This window comes from Neltuma alba, unplaced genomic scaffold, assembly GCF_004799145.2.
Source record: "Neltuma alba isolate B1F8T4 unplaced genomic scaffold, ASM479914v2 tig00013253_pilon, whole genome shotgun sequence".
NCBI classification, from domain to species: Eukaryota; Viridiplantae; Streptophyta; class Magnoliopsida; order Fabales; family Fabaceae; genus Neltuma; species Neltuma alba.
The window spans coordinates 55,415-75,022 of record NW_021637547.1 but is presented as its reverse complement, the minus strand read 5'-3'; the positions used below and the strand labels follow the sequence as shown (position 1 = coordinate 75,022).

General features: G+C 36.5%; 3 protein-coding genes across 7 annotated transcripts; 1 reads left to right on the top strand and 2 right to left on the bottom strand.

Moving 5' to 3' along the window:
* Positions 1–3,332, top strand: LOC114735804 (LOB domain-containing protein 36-like). Of its 2 annotated transcripts, none has more exons than XM_028923560.1 (3): positions 1–71; positions 804–1,830; positions 3,001–3,332. In XM_028923560.1, the coding sequence occupies exon 2, from the start codon at positions 826–828 to the stop codon at positions 1,765–1,767; it is 942 nt and encodes a 313-aa protein (XP_028779393.1). In that variant the 5' UTR covers positions 1–71; positions 804–825; the 3' UTR covers positions 1,768–1,830; positions 3,001–3,332. The 2 variants fall into 2 exon arrangements, with proteins under 2 accessions (XP_028779393.1, XP_028779392.1); XM_028923559.1 differs by having other exon boundaries at positions 3–71; positions 801–1,830.
* A 1,969-nt stretch (positions 3,333–5,301) lies between these two features.
* Positions 5,302–11,781, bottom strand: LOC114735789 (protein misato homolog 1-like). 4 transcript variants are annotated; one of them, XM_028923542.1, is made up of 10 exons: positions 11,696–11,781; positions 11,516–11,592; positions 10,764–10,865; positions 10,437–10,482; positions 9,696–9,771; positions 9,029–9,392; positions 7,943–8,192; positions 6,774–7,016; positions 6,572–6,688; positions 5,302–5,963 (listed from the first exon to the last, which is right to left on the bottom strand). In XM_028923542.1, exons 2-10 carry the CDS (start codon positions 11,585–11,587, stop codon positions 5,518–5,520), a joined length of 1,716 nt encoding a protein of 571 aa, XP_028779375.1. In that variant the 5' UTR covers positions 11,588–11,592; positions 11,696–11,781; the 3' UTR covers positions 5,302–5,517. The 4 variants fall into 4 exon arrangements, with proteins under 4 accessions (XP_028779375.1, XP_028779377.1, XP_028779376.1 ...); XM_028923544.1 differs by having other exon boundaries at positions 11,516–11,620; positions 11,696–11,758; XM_028923543.1 differs by lacking the exon at positions 11,696–11,781 and having other exon boundaries at positions 11,516–11,654.
* A 2,513-nt stretch (positions 11,782–14,294) lies between these two features.
* Positions 14,295–16,323, bottom strand: LOC114735803 (transcription factor HHO5-like). The gene is made up of 5 exons (XM_028923558.1): positions 15,994–16,323; positions 15,706–15,890; positions 15,215–15,584; positions 14,959–15,035; positions 14,295–14,876 (listed from the first exon to the last, which is right to left on the bottom strand). Exons 1-5 carry the CDS (start codon positions 16,190–16,192, stop codon positions 14,619–14,621), a joined length of 1,089 nt encoding a protein of 362 aa, XP_028779391.1. The 5' UTR covers positions 16,193–16,323; the 3' UTR covers positions 14,295–14,618.
* Positions 16,324–19,608: the final 3,285 nt, after the last annotated feature.

Genomic DNA, 19,608 nt, shown 5'->3' with positions numbered 1-19,608 from the left:
ACCTCCTCACCGTTCTCTTCTGCATATTCTATTTCTATTGCACGCAGTCTCGCCTCCATTCACAGACCTCAGTGAGCTCTCTCTCTCTGTCTCCCCATCTCTTTCCTTTTTTTTTCCTTCTCTCTTCTTATATTTGTGTAGTCTGTTTTGATTAGTTTCCTTCATACATATGAACGTTTACGAATTTGGGTCATCAAACCATGAATAGATCTCATCATATCCCCTCCTTCAAACTTCAGCAGCACGCAAATGACGCCATATCCGGATCCCACCGGTGCAACGTGATTTTTTTTATTCGAGATTTTTTGGTGATGAATATGCATATATTTAAAATTCTTTTTTCCCTTCTGCTCTTATTCGTTCTTCTTGTTTTAAAATTTCATTGGGGGCTTTGGGCAGTTCTGCGGATTAAAAATCATCGTTTTGACTCGTCTCATGCCGATTCCTTTTCGAGAACGATATTGGCTTTGATTATGAGACAGACTCTTTGATAGACTTGGGGTATTTTTAATTATTATTATTCGTCGAATTTTTTAATGTATAATAAACAATCGCCGTATGAAGCTTCATTGAATTATCGCCCATTTATTTGTCTGTGCGTTTCCTCATTTCCATGTTTGATTATACTATTATATACTGCCAATATTTAATTGCACGCCCATCTGATTCTCTATCTTTCGCTTCAAAGTTTAAACCTCTTTGTTGAAATAACAGTACCTACTGTTTAATGCTGCACGTTTAATTGAGAGAGACAAATAAGATCGTTGGGTATCTTTCTTTCTTTGTTTTTTTTTTATTAGCAGTTGTCTCAGTGGAGATCGAGAAATGTCATCATCGAATTCTCCGTGCGCTGCGTGCAAGTGCCTGAGGCGGAAATGCACGCAAGAATGCGTGTTCGCACCGTACTTCCCACCGGACAATCCTCAGAGGTTCGCTTGCGTCCACAGGGTATTCGGGGCAAGCAATGTCGCTAAGCTTCTCAATGAGCTGAACGCTTCGCAGAGAGACGACGCCGTCAAGTCCCTGGCTTACGAAGCCGAGGCCCGTCTCCGGGACCCAGTCTATGGTTGTGTGGGTCTCATCTCCATCCTCCAGCACAGGCTCAGGCTGATCCAAGTGGAACTCAACAATGCCAAGAAGGAGCTCGCCACGTATATTGGACCTCAGGCTCTTCAGTCCATGCCTCCCACCATTCTAGCGCCTTCTGGAATGATCCCACAGCAACACCCAACCAACCCATATTCTTCCACCACCGGTTATCCCTACAACAACATGCCACCGCCTGCGCCTATGACCAATATTCCAGCCAGTGGCTCTTCTCATAGCGGCCAACTGGTACTTCGTGACCCTTCCCAACAGCACCAGATCTTGGACGCTCAGCAGTTGGCCGCGGCCGTGGCGGCGAGAGAGCAACAAGATATGTTTCGGGGTTACGAGCAGCAGCAGCAGCAACAAGAGTTTCTGAGATTCAATGGTGGATACGATGTGGGCTCGGTTTCTGGGAGTGGATTCAACAATCATATTTCTTCAACTGCTGCTCCTAGCGACATGTCTCCTTCCTTGGCTCTCGGCTCCTTCGACAGCCCTTACGGCGGCCAGATGCAACCGCCACAGACGGAGCACCACCACCACCAGCTTCAAGCTCAGCTAATGCTTTCCCCCCAGCAGCCGCCACCACAGCAACAAAGCCAGCAGTCACAGCAAGCCCACCAGCAGCTACAGTCAGAAAGCGAGGAGGGTAGGAGTGGCATCTGCCTTTCTAGTTGATCTTTCCATTTTTGCAGCACTAGCGCCTGCCCCGCCTGTTTAGTCAACCAATCTTCAGCCTAGGTATTTTTGTTTTGTCTGTTTTCATCTCTTAAATCTTTAATGCCTGCGAAAAATTTAATGGGTTTCCTTTTTGCCGAGCAAACCGCCCCTTTGTTGTAATCTATATGGATGTTGATGTAGGCCTATCGATCTTGTGGATTTTCCTAATTTTTTGATTCTCTGCATTTATGATGGAGTTCTAGTACTCTCTACTCTCTTTTCTTTGTTTTCTTGGTATGTATCATTTGCTAGCTCTTTCATAACTGTGGCAATAGGGTTTGGTGGGAGCAGAAAGTTTTTGCAAGTACTCATATCATAAAGCATACAAAGAGTAGGTTAGGGGAATGGTCTCTTTTCACAACGAAGGATGTCCCGTTCCCCAATTATGAGCAGTAATAATTTATGGCCAGTTTGGATATTTGTTGCCGTTTATTTATGTCTGTCTTTATTTATTTTGAACTCTGACTTCCTTCTGAATTGTGTTTAAAGAAAGAGCTATATTGTGGTGTGAACTCTGAATTATTGAGGAAAAAATGACTTTAACTGTAGGCGTGCGTATATAATTGGCATTCGGCAACATGTCAAATCCAAGACCTTGGCCTCGGCTATCAGATTTGCTCTCATTCGTTTTTTTGTCCCCTGAATACCACATTAGCCTCAGTGTGATTGTTCTTTTCTACCTAATGAAAGAGAAATATAAAAATTTTATTCTCTGAAAGAGAATTTGATGAAACCGACATGTCAGCCAAAAAAGTTGGTATAATGTAGAAGACTTTTCGAAAGGCCGGGCTCAACAGGTTTTGTCTGCTTCTGTGTGGCATCCATATATTTCCAGTCTAAGTTATTAGATGATCCAAACTAGTATTGAAAACATATTATCTTGATTATATTGTCATCAATTTTCGTGAATATTGGTAGTTTGAAATAATGTATTAATGTGTGTTCGTGTATTGCGTCTCGTTGAAACAAAAAGGCTCGGCGGCATTCTACTTTCTCTGCTGAACTTTTTCGCAGGGGCATCCAAATTAGCATCAAATAGGAAATACTTTTGAATTGCATGAATAGTTCATTTATTTAATTAATGTAATCACACGCCCAATTTGAAGGTGAATTCCGAAATGCAGATATATATCCAGTGTGGTATTTTACATCTCTGAACTGAATTCCTTTCTTTGTCCCTCTCTCATGCAGTTCTTGCCTGTCAGATACATATAAATAAAAAGAACGATCCAGAGGAGTAGAGCATACATGTGAGATTCAATCCTCCCTCCTTTTTTTGGGTACATATACAAAGAAGACTCTCGGGGTGGACATGTTTTAAAGTGTGCTTAGAAATGCTTTAGTAAACCGTAGTTGCTTTCTGCCCCCTCAAAATATTTTGTCTGCTATAGATTTTGGTTTTGGTTCTCAGTTACCCTATTTCTTCTTTCTTTTCTCTGATTGAAAACATAATTCATTTCTGCATCAAGCACGCTATATACACTCCTTGCTTTAGAAAACAATTCAGATCATCCTTCGTAGTTTTTCAGTTGTCATATCTTGAAAGCTTGGCATAATCTTCAATTAATTAGTGTAATCTTTCCTCCGGTTCTGTTCGTTATAATTATTATTTTGAACAATATGCAGATACATACCACAAAGTCAAAAATTAGCTCATATTGAGCGCTTGAAAGATACAAAAGCTTCACGCCATTGCAAAACATGCTGTCCCGTAATTTGTTAACAGCCGACAATTTAAAATTTGTCCATCAATCATAATTTTCCGGATGGTTGACCAACTATTATGTACTTAATCTTTTCTCTCTTTACCCCGGGAAATTTGCATTTGCATGGAATAAATAAAAGAGTGCCAAATATTCTTTTATTAATAATGAAATACGTGATCATCTTCCAACCGTGGGCTTCTCACAAATTTCGTAGTTTGGATCTAATGACCTTGCATGCATGTGCTTTGCCTTAAATACAATGTCATTTCACTGTAAATATGTTGTCATGCCTTGGATCTTTCAATCTCATATGGGGAACCTTTTTCGAGGTCCACGTAATAACTCACTTGCATGCTGCATTTCTGCGGAGCTATAATAATATTGGGTCAGTATACCTCTAACTAACCGATATTTCTCAGGCATGCTATGTAATTAGTCTCTAGTAGTATTCTTTAATGATTAATCCCAAGATAAGCCTTTGCCTTCATGGGAATGCACCAACTTCTAGCAAAAGAACTGACAAAAAGGAAACTAACAAAAAATAATATTTCAGTAATTTATTGTATTTATATAGGGAAACTACATGTCATTGGTTTTTTTTATTGTTATTCAATCACAACAAGGTGCAAAGAATTTTGCGTTAGACATGAAAATGTTAAAGTGAAAAAAATGGTGTCCCATTTACTTAGGATTAAAATCAAGTCATGTTTAATTTCAGATTTATTTGTTAATAGTATATGACCCTAAAATAGGTGCCCTTTTTCTTTCCAATAAAACAAGATCTCTGTGTTAACAAAGTGTGGTCGTCTTTAATCTTTCGTGGTATGCTCCTTTTAGTCCAAATAAATTGCACCGGCATGAAAAGAAATGCTCCTCGCGCGTATACTAAAGATGTTACTCCCACGAATCGTTTTTATATATAATTTGAATAGGTTTGTTTCTTTTTATAAATTTAAACATCTAATATTTTTTTGTTTTCCTTCCAATTAATTATATATTTCTCTCTCATCTTTTTTTCCTACTCATTCTCTCTCCCCTGCTCATACTCGCTATAAATTTTATGCATGTAAATACCTGTCCCTAGTTTTGATTTGCTTCCAGATATATTACAGCTCCATCGAAGTACTTGCGGGTTTCTTTCAAATTTATCAATCAATATTCTAATGTTCAATGAGTTCTTCAATCCGACATCGATCTGAACGTTTAACCCCACATTTTAGATTTATCGATTTATGGGTGACTTGAGATTCTCTTTTGAAGCTCAATTTCTGGCCGTGCAAGTTGAAGTAACATAATTAAAAATGTCTTCTCATCATCATACAAGGAATACTTTTTAGATTGTACAGATGACATGTAATGTAGTTGTTAATAACGATTGTTCGAAGTTGCCAACATGTGATCACTACAGAACTTTCTTTTACGGGCTACGCTAAGCTCAATAATGATAGTTCTGTGAAGGAACATGGCCATGGAGGTTGTGGGGGTGTTGTCCAAGACAACCAAGGTAACTGGGTCAGGGCCTTTATCATGAAACTGGAAGCGTGTTTTTGCTAGGGAGGCTGAAAAATGGGAATTGCTTGGGGGTTGGAGCAAGGCTTGGTTCTAGGAAGATCAAATTTTAGCCTTTTAGTATTATCGATGTCTCTGCTTCATTAGGTGTAATCTAAAAGATTATTGTAAGAAATCAATTGACAGGCAGGTGTCAGTTTTAACTTCAGTGATTACCCAAAAAGAAAAAATCTCAGTTGATTTTGGTAAGAAATCAAAGACAGAGTAGGTCAAAAGAAACAGAAAATAGACAACTAGGTAACTTCATTCAGGTAAAAATAAGTAATTTAGATGCACAAGCACCACGCAGACGAGAATAAAGATAACACCTTAGAAGACAGAGTCTGATACAAACAAGGCAGAAGGGGATGAACAAGCAGCATGGCATGCTTCAAAATTGTAACCATCCCAAACTCACCTTCAAAAGTTGCATTCGCTGAGCACGTTTTCTAATCTAATCTGAATCGGATGAGAACTGAGGAGGAGACAATGATGCGACCATTTTTGACAACATCTCTTCCATTTCCACCAATTCTTCCTTTCCAAATCCCCAACTGCTAAGTAACTGCGCTCCAATTGCTCCCCTCTCAATTCCAAACCGGCGTAGGTTCCGCAATCTAGTTTCCAAAAAAGGCAAGATAGCACTGTTGGAACGTAATCGGGCAGCCATGGGTAAGGAATGAACATCAAGGGACCCTTTCCTTGATGCATCAGTCATCTGACCACTAATCAGTTCACCACGCTGGCCAACAAGGTTACCAAATATTGATGGGAAAGGCAAGGGGATAGGGAGGGGACAAAGAGCAGCAGATAGATGGCAGAACATCGGCCTCATATTGGAACGCTCAAAAGCAGCATGAATCATATCTTTTACTTCAGAAACTGATGCCCGATGACCAGCTATTGAATCAAAACAACCAAAATCAGTCCGGAAAAAAAAAATCAGAAAACAGAAATTTTTTGGAGTAGTAGAATAACTACAGAATCTGAGAACAAATATAGAAACGAATAATGCAAACCAATTCATACAGACCCATTTATTGCTAGAGCAATCTGCGTATAAGGTTCTTGCACTTATCTCTCTTATTTCATAAGAACTCTTCTCTCACTTTGGCATTTCAATCACAATTATCTTTGGAATTATCCGGCTGATATGATCAAATATCACTTGTTAGGCTAGATTTCAGCAGATTACCCAGAAAAATGAAAATTTTGGTTGTTACTGATGTTCCACGATAGGGTTCCATTAAGTGCTTCAGCCCTAACATAACATAAGTTCACACGTTTGTGCCTTTTCTTCATATTGAAATAGACAACTGCATGTGTTTCACTTTTATTTTATCTTTTGGACAGACGCACATCTCTGCCACGTAAACCTGATTGACGGACAGGAAAAGATATGCTGAAACCTTCTCCCTTTTACAGTGCATAGTTAGGAGCAAAGACGAACCAAAGAAGAATAAGACAAAAATAAACATATTTAACAATTAAATCACTATAGCCTATACCCGATGCAAGAGCTCCATGAACTGTGAGGCACTCAACTGCTAGCATGTCTTCAACATCCTCTTCTACATGTGGCGTCAATGGCTGCAAATTCTCTAACAAAGACTGTTCATTATCTCCTGAAATTTAGAAATAAGTTAAATTAAATACATTTTTTATTCCAAAACATCTTAATTATCAGGATTGACATAATTCAATATCTACCAGTCAAAGCAGGTGCTGGCATGGCAACATCCAAAATTGAAACCATATTCTGCCTTCCCTGCCCTGATAACATTTGTATGACTCCATTAACATCAACAGCCCCAGAAAAAGAACACGCATTTGAAGTAGGCCCGACTGGTGCCATTCGGAAAGGAAGACTAATAGAGTGCAGAGCAGCAGCATATACAGCGCTTGAGTGATAAGGCTTCTCATCATTAATACGGAGGAATTTGGAAGCTTTACCTGTTAAATGACGTTAAACAGAAATTTATCTGAATAAAGACCTTCATATTAGAACAAAATACAACACGATTTGAGGTGAATAACTCCACACAATCTTGATTGATAAATTATCAGTACGTTAAACATCAGAATATATTATAAGGAGGAGGGTGAAGGAGGCAGGAGAAGTAGAGAGAAACAGATATTTATCTCGAGGTCTTCTTTTCTTTTCATTTTCTGTTTTTGAACGAGGTTTTGAAGCAAAGCCTTGTGATCTTCTTAATTTAAACTATGAAACAATGGGCCAATGGCTTTGGTGATGAGCACAAGACGAAGGAATAGGCCCAAGAGAGATCTTCCATTACAGAACCTAACAGAATTTGAAACACAACATCTACCCACCATGACCTAGACAGCTACCCAATGGTTTTGTAGATGGGTCCAGCTGCTGAAGTTGCTCTATATCCCCATACCCGTTCGGAGAAACAAAGAAAGCTAAACACCCCACCCCCCCCCCCCAACAAAAAAGAAAAAAAAACATAACGTGGGGTCCATCACTGAACATAACTAACTCGTATGTTTATTATTATTTACATAACAGGTTTCAATACTTGTCTCTCCGGATCTAGAAGTTAGCTAATTTATTATGTCCACATATGGGTTTTACTTGCAACAACCCATCAAACTCTATATTTTAATTTAGCAGGTGCGTTCACAATTCATAGCCCAAAAAAGCAACTGATTCAAGGGTTGACGCCTCTCCTATTGCCTGTAGGTCTAATCCTCCATAACACATGTATATTAGAACTGTGATCGCCAATCTTCAACCTCCTAATTCACTCAAGAAAACCCTAAATATATATGTTATACATGAAGTCTTCCAGTATCATAAAACAAAGTGATGAATCATCCACATCAGAGTAATTTCGGATTATGGAGGTTCTTACTGGAGCTTAAGATGGGCAGACCAATTGGCACAATAAGTTTAGAGTAGGATGACAATCTTGAAAATGATACAGCATCATGAAGATCCCCAGAGATTGTATGCTTCCTGCTCTGAAGCCTTGAGTTTGAACCTGGACCTCGGGCAGCATATAGCATTACAGGAGTGTTAGTATAGTCATCTACAAGGTTCTCTAGAAACTCCACAGCAACAGCAGAGAAACCTCCTGAATCATCAACAATGAACTGAATCCCCTGCCAAAGTAGCCAACATTCAGAGATGGTTTTCAGAACATCAAACCAAAACGACTTCGCTTCTCAGGGCCTATTATTGGCTACAATAAAAACATACAAATATGGAGCAGCTTCCAAATATTAATATATTATCATATTATCAAGCTGTAAAATCTCACGATAAAGTCTGAACAAGAAAAGCAAATAATCCTCGAAAGTTCTAGATGGCCAATCATGCATAAAATCTATATGGGGCTATGATATTGAAAGGCCAGAATAGATTTTGAATTTTCAGGAATACCTTTCTTATGTTGACAAGGGATACTCCTGAGGTAATAGAATATAGAATTCATAAAAATATGCCTTGAGAAGGTTAATCAGACCAAAAAACATAAATAGAAAGGGAAGTTAAAGTTTACGCATGAAAAGGACCATACAGGGAAAAATCAAAATAGAAATTGAATGAGGACAATTAAGTTGTTTTTGTTTTCTATTTTGTTGGAATTAAAGCTTAAATTTTTAGTCATCCTTTGGGTATCAATTTATGTGTTTTAAGGTCAGCTTAAGTGAAACATAAGATAGGTTTCATTGTTCTGTTTAGATTAGGACCCAGCTTTGAGGAGTTAAATCTTTTCTTTGCAGCAGAATTCTATTCTTTTTTTTTTATCTTCTATAAATGAAACATTGCTTCCATCTAATAGAGTAAGTTCAGGGGAAATTAAATTCTGAATTTTTACAGGGTCAATAATACAACTTCTATTCATTACTTCGCTACAAGGATTAAAGATTAATGAGGAGCATCCCACCCAGACAAAAACACGATCAAATACAGGATAAGCTTCAAGTAATCCATATACCTGCATATGGTCGCACTCTTCAACAAAAAATCGAAGCCTGTCACTGATTTCTTCACCCTGCGAAGTCCAAGCAAAGGAATCCCTTCCGATTCCATAATTGTCAAACTCTTCCACATCCATCCAAGCTCCACTTAATTCATATAGACTTTGGGGGTGATAATGTACTTTTGAGTAGTCTGTCCAAAATTGTACACCATTTTCTAGAGAATCAACTATGTCCTTATCCTGATACGCTCTTTGTGAACCAGTACTTCCACCATTTGTCTCATTTGCCACATTCAAATTTTGATCTTCTTCATAAAGACTTTGCAAGAACAAATTTCTTTTATGGTGTTCAGTAGCATGGGTAGAAATCTTACCGGTCCTGCAGGTTGGTCTACTGGCATTTAGCTTATTTGCAGGTAACAATGTTTCTTACTATCATGAGAATTCAATTTTGTAAGCAAAACATTTAGGTATTCAGGATAATGTTCAACAGTTGGATATTTGATATATCAGGATTTCACTTGATCAAAGAGTGAATGGAAGCAAAATATCAGTACAAATTTGTTACTTCAGAATATTATGATATATTACAATGTCGGGGAAAATATCTGAAATTTCCAAATCAACTGTAATTAGAAATATGACATGACACTGCATAGAATAACAGTGAGAAAGGTCTCACCAGGAGACGACATCTGATGCTATGGTTGCGTCATCATTATATAATGTCCCACGTGAACTCATAGATCCAAGGGATCCTGAAATAATAAACAGATCCAGCAAATAAGGCCTTCAAATATGTTTCAATCCCATCAAAAGTGGACAGCTAAAAATTTGCTTAATGAAAATCAACAATCTCACGAAACTATGCCACCATCAATACTCACACATACAACTTAAAAATTCAGGTTCTTTATTTAAAATTTTCCAAGCCCCCTGGTAAATACAGGAAAATAAGTTTCTTAGTGTTTTTAGCCACAAACCAGCATTAACAAGTTTTAATAAGATTCCTCCTGCTGATTGACAATGCTTTCAAGCCCCCTTGAAACATATTTAATAATTATGGCGTAACCATATTACTCAATCAATTATCGTGGTTTGCATTTTTATTACTGTTTTCCTACCAACTTAACATTCTCAGCTGATCAGATATCAGCATCACAACATCAAGACTGTAACTAATGAGCCTTAACTTCAAATACAATTGTTCCGCCATATATAGTTTCAAATTATTAATCCAGGTTCTCTTTCAGAGTTTATAGTCCGATTTATGACAAATAAGTAATTACTAATCCTTAGCAACCAAGATTATCAGCATACACTATCAACTTAATAAGGAATAATGACAACAAATAAATCCAATAGCAGGATTGGGAAATATTTCACCGATATATTTCTTCTATAATTTAAAATACGTAAATACCTTTCATGTTTATTGAAACTAAGCGAGGAGTACATGTATGGATGCCCTGCAAATATTCAAGCAATAATGGTGTAAGCACAAAAACAGCACTTTAAGGAATATAGCTAGTGTTTGAAGTTGTTGAACCATCTAATCTACAAAGATATGGGATACCTCAAGAATAGTTACAAAAGTCCAAATATGACATTTCATTGAATTTTCAGTCCCAACTCTTTTAGTATTTTTGTACAGATCTTATTTTCCACCAAGTTTGATACACTTCTAAACAGAAAAATTCAGAGGAAAAAAAAATCATAAAATGCCAATTTAAATACAAAAAAGTTGCACCTGTTGTGTCTCACCAGTTCGGTAAAGCACATCCATGTTAAGATCGTGATCGTTGAAGACTGGATCGCCATGGGGATCCCCCGCAAGCCCCAGCAACTCATCCTGTACAATATATCAGAAGATTGAATTATTGAGCAATAAACATGCTCAAAATACTCTTAACGAGTGAAGCGCTAATATCAATTGCGAGAAAAGCAAACAGGATTTAAGTAAAAAATGCTGGTTATATATTGCAGTCATTCAACTTGAAGAAAAGAAAATTAACATCATGTGAACCAAAAAAGAAAAAACAGATCAAATTCAGCAGAAGAGCCATAAATTAAAGAACAATTTCCAAACACAAAAGAGGTTAAAGGCAGGTTGCGATGAAATATTCGTCTGAGTATATATGATCTCTGAAAAACAGAAATATGCAATCAGTTTCATAAACAGATATGAAAGCAGACGCGAGCCAAATTTTTCAAGAAATCAAATTTGAACTGAAGTTTTGAAAGGAAGGAAGAGAGCAGAAGATCGGCAGCTGCGGAATATCGTGGCTGATAGCATCATAATAAGTACTTCGTTGATCCAAATACAAATCGTAAGTTCTGCTTCCTCGCTTTAGGTAACTAACACAAACATAGAGCTTTCAAGTATTACTCACTAAGACTTGTTCCGAAGGGGATAAAGGATGAGGAGAAACAGGAGCAGAGAGCCTTACTGAGGAGAAACAAGATAAGTAAATAAATAAGCATTAATATACATATTCAAACCTGGAAGTTCCAGAAGTGAGAACCAATGAAATTCGCGTAGTCACCAACTTGAATAGTCACAATTTCTTTCATATTTTCTGACGGAAAGGGATGACCAGTTATTTACTTGCAAGTAAAAGGGCATGGATTTCAGAACTCAGAATCAGCAGGAAATAAGACAATAAGTGTTCTTCACATTACCTGGATTGAGCAGAGCAGTGATTAACAGTTACCGCGTACTTCACGGTTTTTGGCGGCAAAGAAAAGATGCAGACTTGCTCAGGATGGCAGCAATAAGCCAACTTCACCGGCGACCTCTTGAAAATGAAGAACAGAGAAAACCGTGGGCCGGTCTAGCCCAGCTTCTGTTCTTTACAGACTGGGTTGGGCTGCTTTGGGGGACTTTTGTTAGGGCTGGATAGCTTAATGATTTTGAATCAAGTAGTTACATCACATGATAATACTTTAATATTACCTCATGTCCTTAATATAAAAACTAGTGACCGATTTAAATAGATTAAGAAAACTAGTTAAATTAGTTATTTGTAATAAATAGATATTGTATTTCTTAAAATATCTTTGCTAATCAAGTGTATTGGCTAGAACTACCATTATTACAAGATTACTTTGAAAAAAATAGATAAATATAAGAGACGAAATAGATTGGGGTCTTATATTTAGAACCAAGATAAAAATCAAACAAGCTCTTATATTAAGAATCAGATGTAGTAATTACTACCTCTAATCCTATAAGAATATTGTTTGTATAAATAAGGTTTTATAATTAGGATCAGACTTAAAAATGGGGAAATCATGTTTAAGGATCTGGGTAGAAACCTTCATCACCTCAAGTACCCTGGTCAGTAGCCGGAAAAAATATTTCAATAATGAGTGTCCCTATAAGAAATAAAGCAGCATATAACCCCAAATTATAAAATTGGCTAGATTGAGTGCACTTTTTCCTGTGCTCACATGTTCACTACTAAATCTATACTTACCCTTGAAATCAATACATGATCACGCTGCACTTGATTATAACATTAATTTGTTTTATTACAATATAAAACATCGAAAAATATTTTCAAAATTATATTTTAATATTAATTTTCAGATTAAACATAAATCAGTTGATTTTCAGGACTATTGTAAGAGTATATTTTTTCCGGAAAAAAAAGAATATTTTTTTTGCCACATCATTTATAATAAATGAAATTTATAAAACTAATTTATCTGTATTGGTAACACATATGAAAATTGTTATATTATACGGGTAATGAATATAAAGTCAATTTGTTTAAATAAGTATTGCTCTAATTGATCTTTTGGTCATAATAGAGAAAATTTTATATTTTCCAAAATTTCAGAAGTTGGTGTACTTTAAACACTTCTACTATAAAAGTAGCATAAATTATTCAACGATTTATCATCTTTTTGTCAGAAAAATCTAAAAGTTATTGTGATCCCTTTTTTGTCGCACTGGCATTTTTTCAGGCTGAGAAGTATGGCCGGAATTGAGAAATATTTTCCCCAGTGTTTTTTTTTTTTTCGCGCGGTGGCACTTTTTTTTTTTTGGCCGTCAGTACACGGATAATGGCGTCAATGATACTCACAGTACAGATATTAATTTTGGTCAGATATTTACACGGGAGGGACTCTGCCATGCAAATGTAAAGCTAACGCTCGTAATGTTTGACGACAAAAAATAATAAACTTGAGTGTACCTCCTCCTCAATATAATATCTTGATTTTTATTTTAGTCTTAAATATAATATTTTAATTTATTTTATATTTTATATTTATTTATTAGTTTTTAAAGTAGTCATTCTAATAATGGTAGTTCTAGACAACACACTTGATTAGTAAGGATATCTTAAAAAATACAACACATGCTTATGACAAATAACTAACTTAATTTATTTTTTTAATTTATTCAAATTAGTCAACTAATTCTTATATTTAAGACCAGAGATAGTATATGTTATCACGTGGAAACGTTGTTTTTGTTTATTGTAACCAATCTTATGTGGTCCATACAATCTTCTCAACAGATATCCATGACCTATAGCCGATCTTATAAACCAAATGCTTGTTGTTGACTATTCTTTTTTCTTTTTAATTTTTTGCAAGATGCTTAGCTGTTGATAAGGAATTTGAAGGGTGTTTTTTTTTTTTTTCCTCTGGTCATGAGGATTTGAAGGGTGTTTAGTTACGTACAATGGATAATTTAGAAAATGTGCCCCGACTATTATTTAAGATGCAGTAGAAATGACAAGGAACGAAGAGAAGCAATCAAGTAAAGTTCCATTTGTCAGCGCCCGATCTCCTCTGGTTTATCCATTAGACAGCTCATTTTCATTTGCCCATTAGATTAAAACAATTACGAAGCATGGTCTCCCTATGATCACGCCTTAGTAGTAATCTGGGAGCAGTATGAAACAAACCAACCTGAGATCCGGCCAGAGTGCAGAAAAGCAGGCCTACATGAGATTGAGTTCGTCAATATTCCCAGGCAGTCGTGGATGGCGAAGCCAAATTTGCACTGTGATCTACGAAGCAGATAATATTGTTTGTATCATCTGTTGGGTTTTTGGAGTCTGACTGGAATTAATATTGAGATGGAACTCTGAAAAGCTGAACTAATTTTCAATGAAAAGAAGGGCCAATCATATATATTCATAACCGGTTTGTTAGCTTTGGGGATGGATTAATTTAAAGAGGCCCCTGTTGACCATAACTGAAAAGGTTCTTTTGCAGGTGGATTTAGTGTCAACATTTGCACAATGTCCAAGACTGAAAAGCCAAACCTCAATCTCAAAGTCATATTTTAAGGAACACGCTGCAGAAACAGAAGTAACATCTGAATTTCATACAATAGAATCACGGGAATTACGAGTCATGTTGCTACCTAAAATTTATACTGGCTAAAGTGGTTATAACAAAAACCTCTCCAAAACCAGAGGAAGAAGACTTCGTCAACTCTGTGATACTTCAACTACTATCTCCAGAGTAGAGTCTCAAAAACATTAATTCGATCCCTTCTATATGTTAGGCCGCTTATTTTACTGCCGTCAAATCCTGGGTCTGGTTCCATTATTTACCTGTGAAACAAAAAAAAGGCGTCAATTTAAGACAGCACATCAGCTTCCGCTTGCTGTTGCAGACCACCCTTCCAACTATGGCAGTCTGATTTCTCATCTTCTTCGCCATCTCCAGAGCTCGATAGACCCTTAGCAGAACCTCCGAGGAGGAGAGGTCCTTGGGGAGAACCAGACTGTGATAAGTTTATTTTTGACTTCTCTCCGCATTGATCTTCTACCATCCATAAGCCATTTCCTTGGTTAATTGTTGAAGCCGGAAGTCTTCTCACATGAAGTCTGTACTTCTGTATAAACCCCAGAAATACGTCAAGTGGCGGAAAACAAAAAGCTACAAATGTGCAGAGACGTAATCAGGGAATTACTTACTTGCAAATGGCTTTTCACTTCATCGTTTGTTAGGCCTTCCACCTGCATTAATTCTCTAATCTGTTTAGGAGTGGCCACTGAAAAGGAAAAATAGAACAGATCTGTTAGACCCAAATCCACTTCAAATAAGCATGAATCGCACGATGTTAGGCAATAATAAATCCCTATGAGAGCTTACCTAATTTTAAGAATCGGTTCAATTCTAGAATTTTCCTAATCCAGAGAAATTAAAGACTCTTTGTTTGTTAAATTTTACCTTGAGCTCCCCCCAGTTGTTGAAGCGCGTCAACAAATCGCCGGTGAAGCTCCGGAGACCAGCATCGCCTTTGTTTTCTAGGATTTTGCTGCAAGTGTTGTGTTTGTGGTTGGACTTGTCCGTCAAGCTGGCCTGTAAGGAAAGACGCACCCGAACAATTTCTGCTACAAGTTTTTGAATTCTTGAGATTGAGTTCGGACGCCGGAGTCATCAAGCTAAGACTAGGAACTTGTGAGATTTCCTTGTCTTCCTTCGTCACTGGCTTTGACATAACCAAATTTCCATTAAAGGGGATAAATGCCCCACCTCTGTTTTTCAGATTTCGTGAATGAATTGGGTTCTCCGGCACAGACCGATCATTTTCACTTCCCTGAAAGTACCAAAAGAAGTTGTTTATTGTTACCTTAGCTCGCCAAATTTACTTGCAGATTACAATATTTTCTGAAAATCATCTGCTGAAATTGGAATTTGAAGGAAGACGTCGGAATTACCAATTTGGTTTCAGCACTCCACAGTTGAGCGGAGTTCATCCAGTTCTTCTTGTCACAGCTATCTTTTTCCATAGTTAATTGTCGGTTCTCTCCAGAATTTGCTTTCAACGGTATGAATTCTTCAATCTCGGGTCGGTCTAGCACTTCCACCAACCGTACTTTCTCCTCCTTCAACCTCGTTATAGCTGCCCGGCCAAGAAAAAGTATCAGCAAAAATTTCACAAAAAAACATCATAAACAAATTCCCCCCCCCAAAAAAAAAAAAAAAAATCCAAGGATAGAACCTACCATCGTTCACGAGCAGCATGCAGAGTGGAAGCTCCCGTTTGAAGGCTTCGATCTTCCTCATTTCATCCTCCAATCTCTTGACAAAGTCATCAAGCATCGCTAATTTCTCGTGCCTATCTCCGGTCTTAGCAACCTCACGAAGAAACTCAGAAATAGTTTTGGGAACAAAAGACAAACTCAAATCCAAGCTCAAGTCCATCTTAGGGGTATTATTCTGTCACAACTGGGTGTCGGCTTCAGTGTTTCGCTAGCATGACCGAGATAGAGATGATAACGAAGGAGGAAGAAGAGGATAGAGATTCATTTATATACAAGGGAAATTCAGATTCAGGACAAAAAGATTCGATGCTCGTACTCGGGGCGTCGCGTCTCTATTGCCGAGGGCGGGCCTGTCTGAAATCCTTGAAATTCTTAGCTTTTCACTGTTACCATAATATGAGTTGGGTAAAAGATGTAAAGTTGATTAAAAAAATTAAGGATTGCAAAATAAGGTCATTCTAGCACATAAACCTATAATTTGATACTTTGTTTTTTCCGTGATGTCTCGTCCATATTATATAATTTATAAAATAAATGGCATATTCAAGACAAAAAAAAAATACTATTTCGTAAATTATAACAGAGATTAAAAATAAAAATAAAAATATCCAATATTTAAAAGGCATTTTAACATCCCATTTTCAGAATATATAATCTATTTATATTAATCAAACTAATAGTTAAGATAATGATTCAAAATATACCTAAAATAATGAAAGCTTTGGGTACTATACTTGTTGTAGAGTTATAACATTACTCATAACACTTAAGAAATGTAATGTTTCTAAAAATGTAATGGAAATATTTAAATCACCGGCCTCTATTTATATTACACCCAACCTGAAATAATGAAAAATTACCCCTATCGATAAATTGGCAGCATGTTACTGTTTTTCTCAGGAAAAAAAAACTTCGACAAAGTTATAAAGTTTAATTATATGGTCAGTAAGTCCGGTCAAAAAAAAAAAATATATGGTCAGTAAGATATTCAAAGTTCGTACTTAACGCGGCGAATTGTGAATTAATCATTCTTGCTACGAATTAAATAAGGCTTGTTCTCTCGATCAGTGCGCCTGTGAACTTTACGTGTTCATCAGGTGAAATCCCAATATTAGCGTTAAAAAATATTATTTGCAGTCATAATTATAAGATCTTATTTATAATAAAGTAGATTATAAACGATGCCTTGTAATAATTGGGACAGAAAGTAGTACATCTTTTTTTAAAAAAAAAAAAAAAAGTTGACCTGCAACCCATTAGAGAAGGGGCAGTTTGGTAAATCAGGAGAGGAAGGTTGAGGATAGACAGTGGAACTCGAGGATTTTGTGACGCATGGGGTTTGGCATGTTTTCATCAAGTTTGGCGGTCAAAAACATAAAATATTAAAATGTTTGGAGAAAGTATCATGCACCATTTTGACTTGGACTTATGATTGTTTATTTTAATCTTCACCCACCGTCCCGCACTTTGGTGGAAATCCAAAACCCTTGTAATTAAATTCGAAGAGTTCCTTACCCCAAAAAAAAAAAAAAAAGATCGAAGGGTTTGCAATATCCCCCCTCCCCCCAAAAAAAGGAAATGTTTGCAACAGAATAAGGGGTCGTATATAGTAATCAAATTGTGAGGGATTTTGGCTTTTATTGAATCATCCCACGGACCGGAGGAGTATTTATTTAATTAACAGTTATATTGATTGTTAAACAAAACATTCTGACATCACCTTCTCACTTGCTAGGCGCTTTTTTTTTTTGGTTTCCATTCTCAAGTAATATTTCTCTTCTATTGATAATTGATTTAATCTTTTTTGTCCCGGACAAATCCAGATTGAATAAGAGACATGCACTTTTGCATATGCGGTTTAGTTTTTAGGAATCCAGACACATGATTTTAGTCCTAAAAGACTTGTTGGAACCTAAATATTATACTAACTCTAATCCTAATTATAAAATATTATTTATAGTCTATAAACGAACAAACAAGATTTTATATTTAAAACAGAAGATAATATCATCCTTAGATAAAAGTTGGAGACAGATATATCTTCTAAAAGTTGGGTCAGGCCCAAAGCAGCAATTTATTAGTTTGCGAGCTAAGTCACATGGCATTATGCCGTTATTTAGCATATTTAATGCCATTTAAAATTTCCCCTCTGTTGCATCCCTTATTCCTATTCATCTTCGATAAAACTTGTGTCCTTTTCAATAATAATCATACAGCTAAATATACTTTTCAATTATATAAATTGACTTTTTTCAAGGAAAATTATCTAAATATCAATTACACCATTATACAGTGACCGGGTTTCATTCCAACTTTATTTTGCAAGCTACATAGTTCGTGGGAACTTTCAGTTCTGCAAACATTAAATCTAAAATAAGCACTGAATAGACGAAAAATTGCTCTTTGCTATATGGCACTTCCTTAAATCAATCTCAACGCATCAAATTCTATATATACACACACGATAAAATTTACAATATATCATATCATGCGTACACCAGGAATAACATGACTTATTTTCAAATTCTATATAATGCGTGAAAAGATGTATATTATTTTTTAATAATCTCTGTATTTTTTTGATGGAAATTCTTCATACTTTCTTCCTCTGTCCTTGTTATTTTTGCTGGGGTATTTTCCGTGTAGTGTCCTCTTGTTTTAATTTTCAAGGTGCCTTGTCGTGATTGTTAGGGTAGATCAGAGCTCTGATGTTTCAGATCGATATATCTAGAAAGCTCACTTTTTATTCACAATATATATCCACTTAAAGGGTTTTCAAAATAAAAAATATTTAATAACAGCCAGGCTTAGCTATTTTAATTTAATAATCTGAATAATCTAAGTGCGGACTTTATAAAGATATACATTCACTATGCAGACAGTATGCAGAAAGTGACGCATATTTAAAAATAATCACACACACACATGCACACACTAGATCATACATTTCCTCCTGTCTTCCCCATGTCTGATTTCTTTAAGCCTGACCCGTGCTCAAACTCTTGGGGTTTAAATTAACTAACATTCATTCATCAGCACTAGGGAAGAACATAGAGTATAAACAGCGCCCAATTACGGCATTTGCAAAATGCAAATACTCCATAGTTTATTCACTCCGTTTTGTTAATGAGGATCCAGTCTAACCCAAAAAAAAAAATCTCTCATAATATGATTAATCAACGTTCAAATTCCTATTCAGAGAATTGCTTGTATTTAATATCTGACATTACTTGAAACCGTATTGTCTCCAATAAAAAAATACCTATGTGTTTTTTTTTTTAAAAAAGCACAATCTTTCAAATAATTAAATTGCACACCCTTAAAAGCAAAGATAAATTTATTATTGTATGTATTTGCTTGCACCAGTGGGATCGATTCAAAACAAGGACAAGTTTACGATAGAGGGTTACTCTATCAGCATTATTTTTCTTTTTTGGCCAGAAGCATACAAGCATTGCGGGGAATAGAGCCGGGAATCAGGGCCCGCCCGGCCCTCCAGGGCTGGCCCTTCAGGGCTGGCGGGCTTAAAAGGGCCGGCCCTCCAGGGCTGAAATTTTAAAAATACCCCAATTTGCT

Coding starts and splice junctions, on each gene's coding strand:
- LOC114735804 (XM_028923560.1), top strand. CDS start 826: ATGTCATCATCGAATTCTCCGTGCGCTGCGTGCAAGTGCCTGAGGCGG.
- LOC114735789 (XM_028923542.1), bottom strand. CDS start 11,587: ATGAAAGAAATTGTGACTATTCAAGTTGGTGACTACGCGAATTTCATT. Junction 8,193..9,028: donor AAGAGTGCGACCATATGCAG/GTATATGGATTA, acceptor CTACTTTGGCAG/GGGATTCAGTTCATTGTTGA. Junction 6,689..6,773: donor GCCAGCACCTGCTTTGACTG/GTAGATATTGAA, acceptor TCTAAATTTCAG/GAGATAATGAACAGTCTTTG.
- LOC114735803 (XM_028923558.1), bottom strand. CDS start 16,192: ATGGACTTGAGCTTGGATTTGAGTTTGTCTTTTGTTCCCAAAACTATT. Junction 15,585..15,705: donor GGAGTGCTGAAACCAAATTG/GTAATTCCGACG, acceptor TGGTACTTTCAG/GGAAGTGAAAATGATCGGTC. Junction 14,877..14,958: donor AAGTGAAAAGCCATTTGCAA/GTAAGTAATTCC, acceptor GGGTTTATACAG/AAGTACAGACTTCATGTGAG.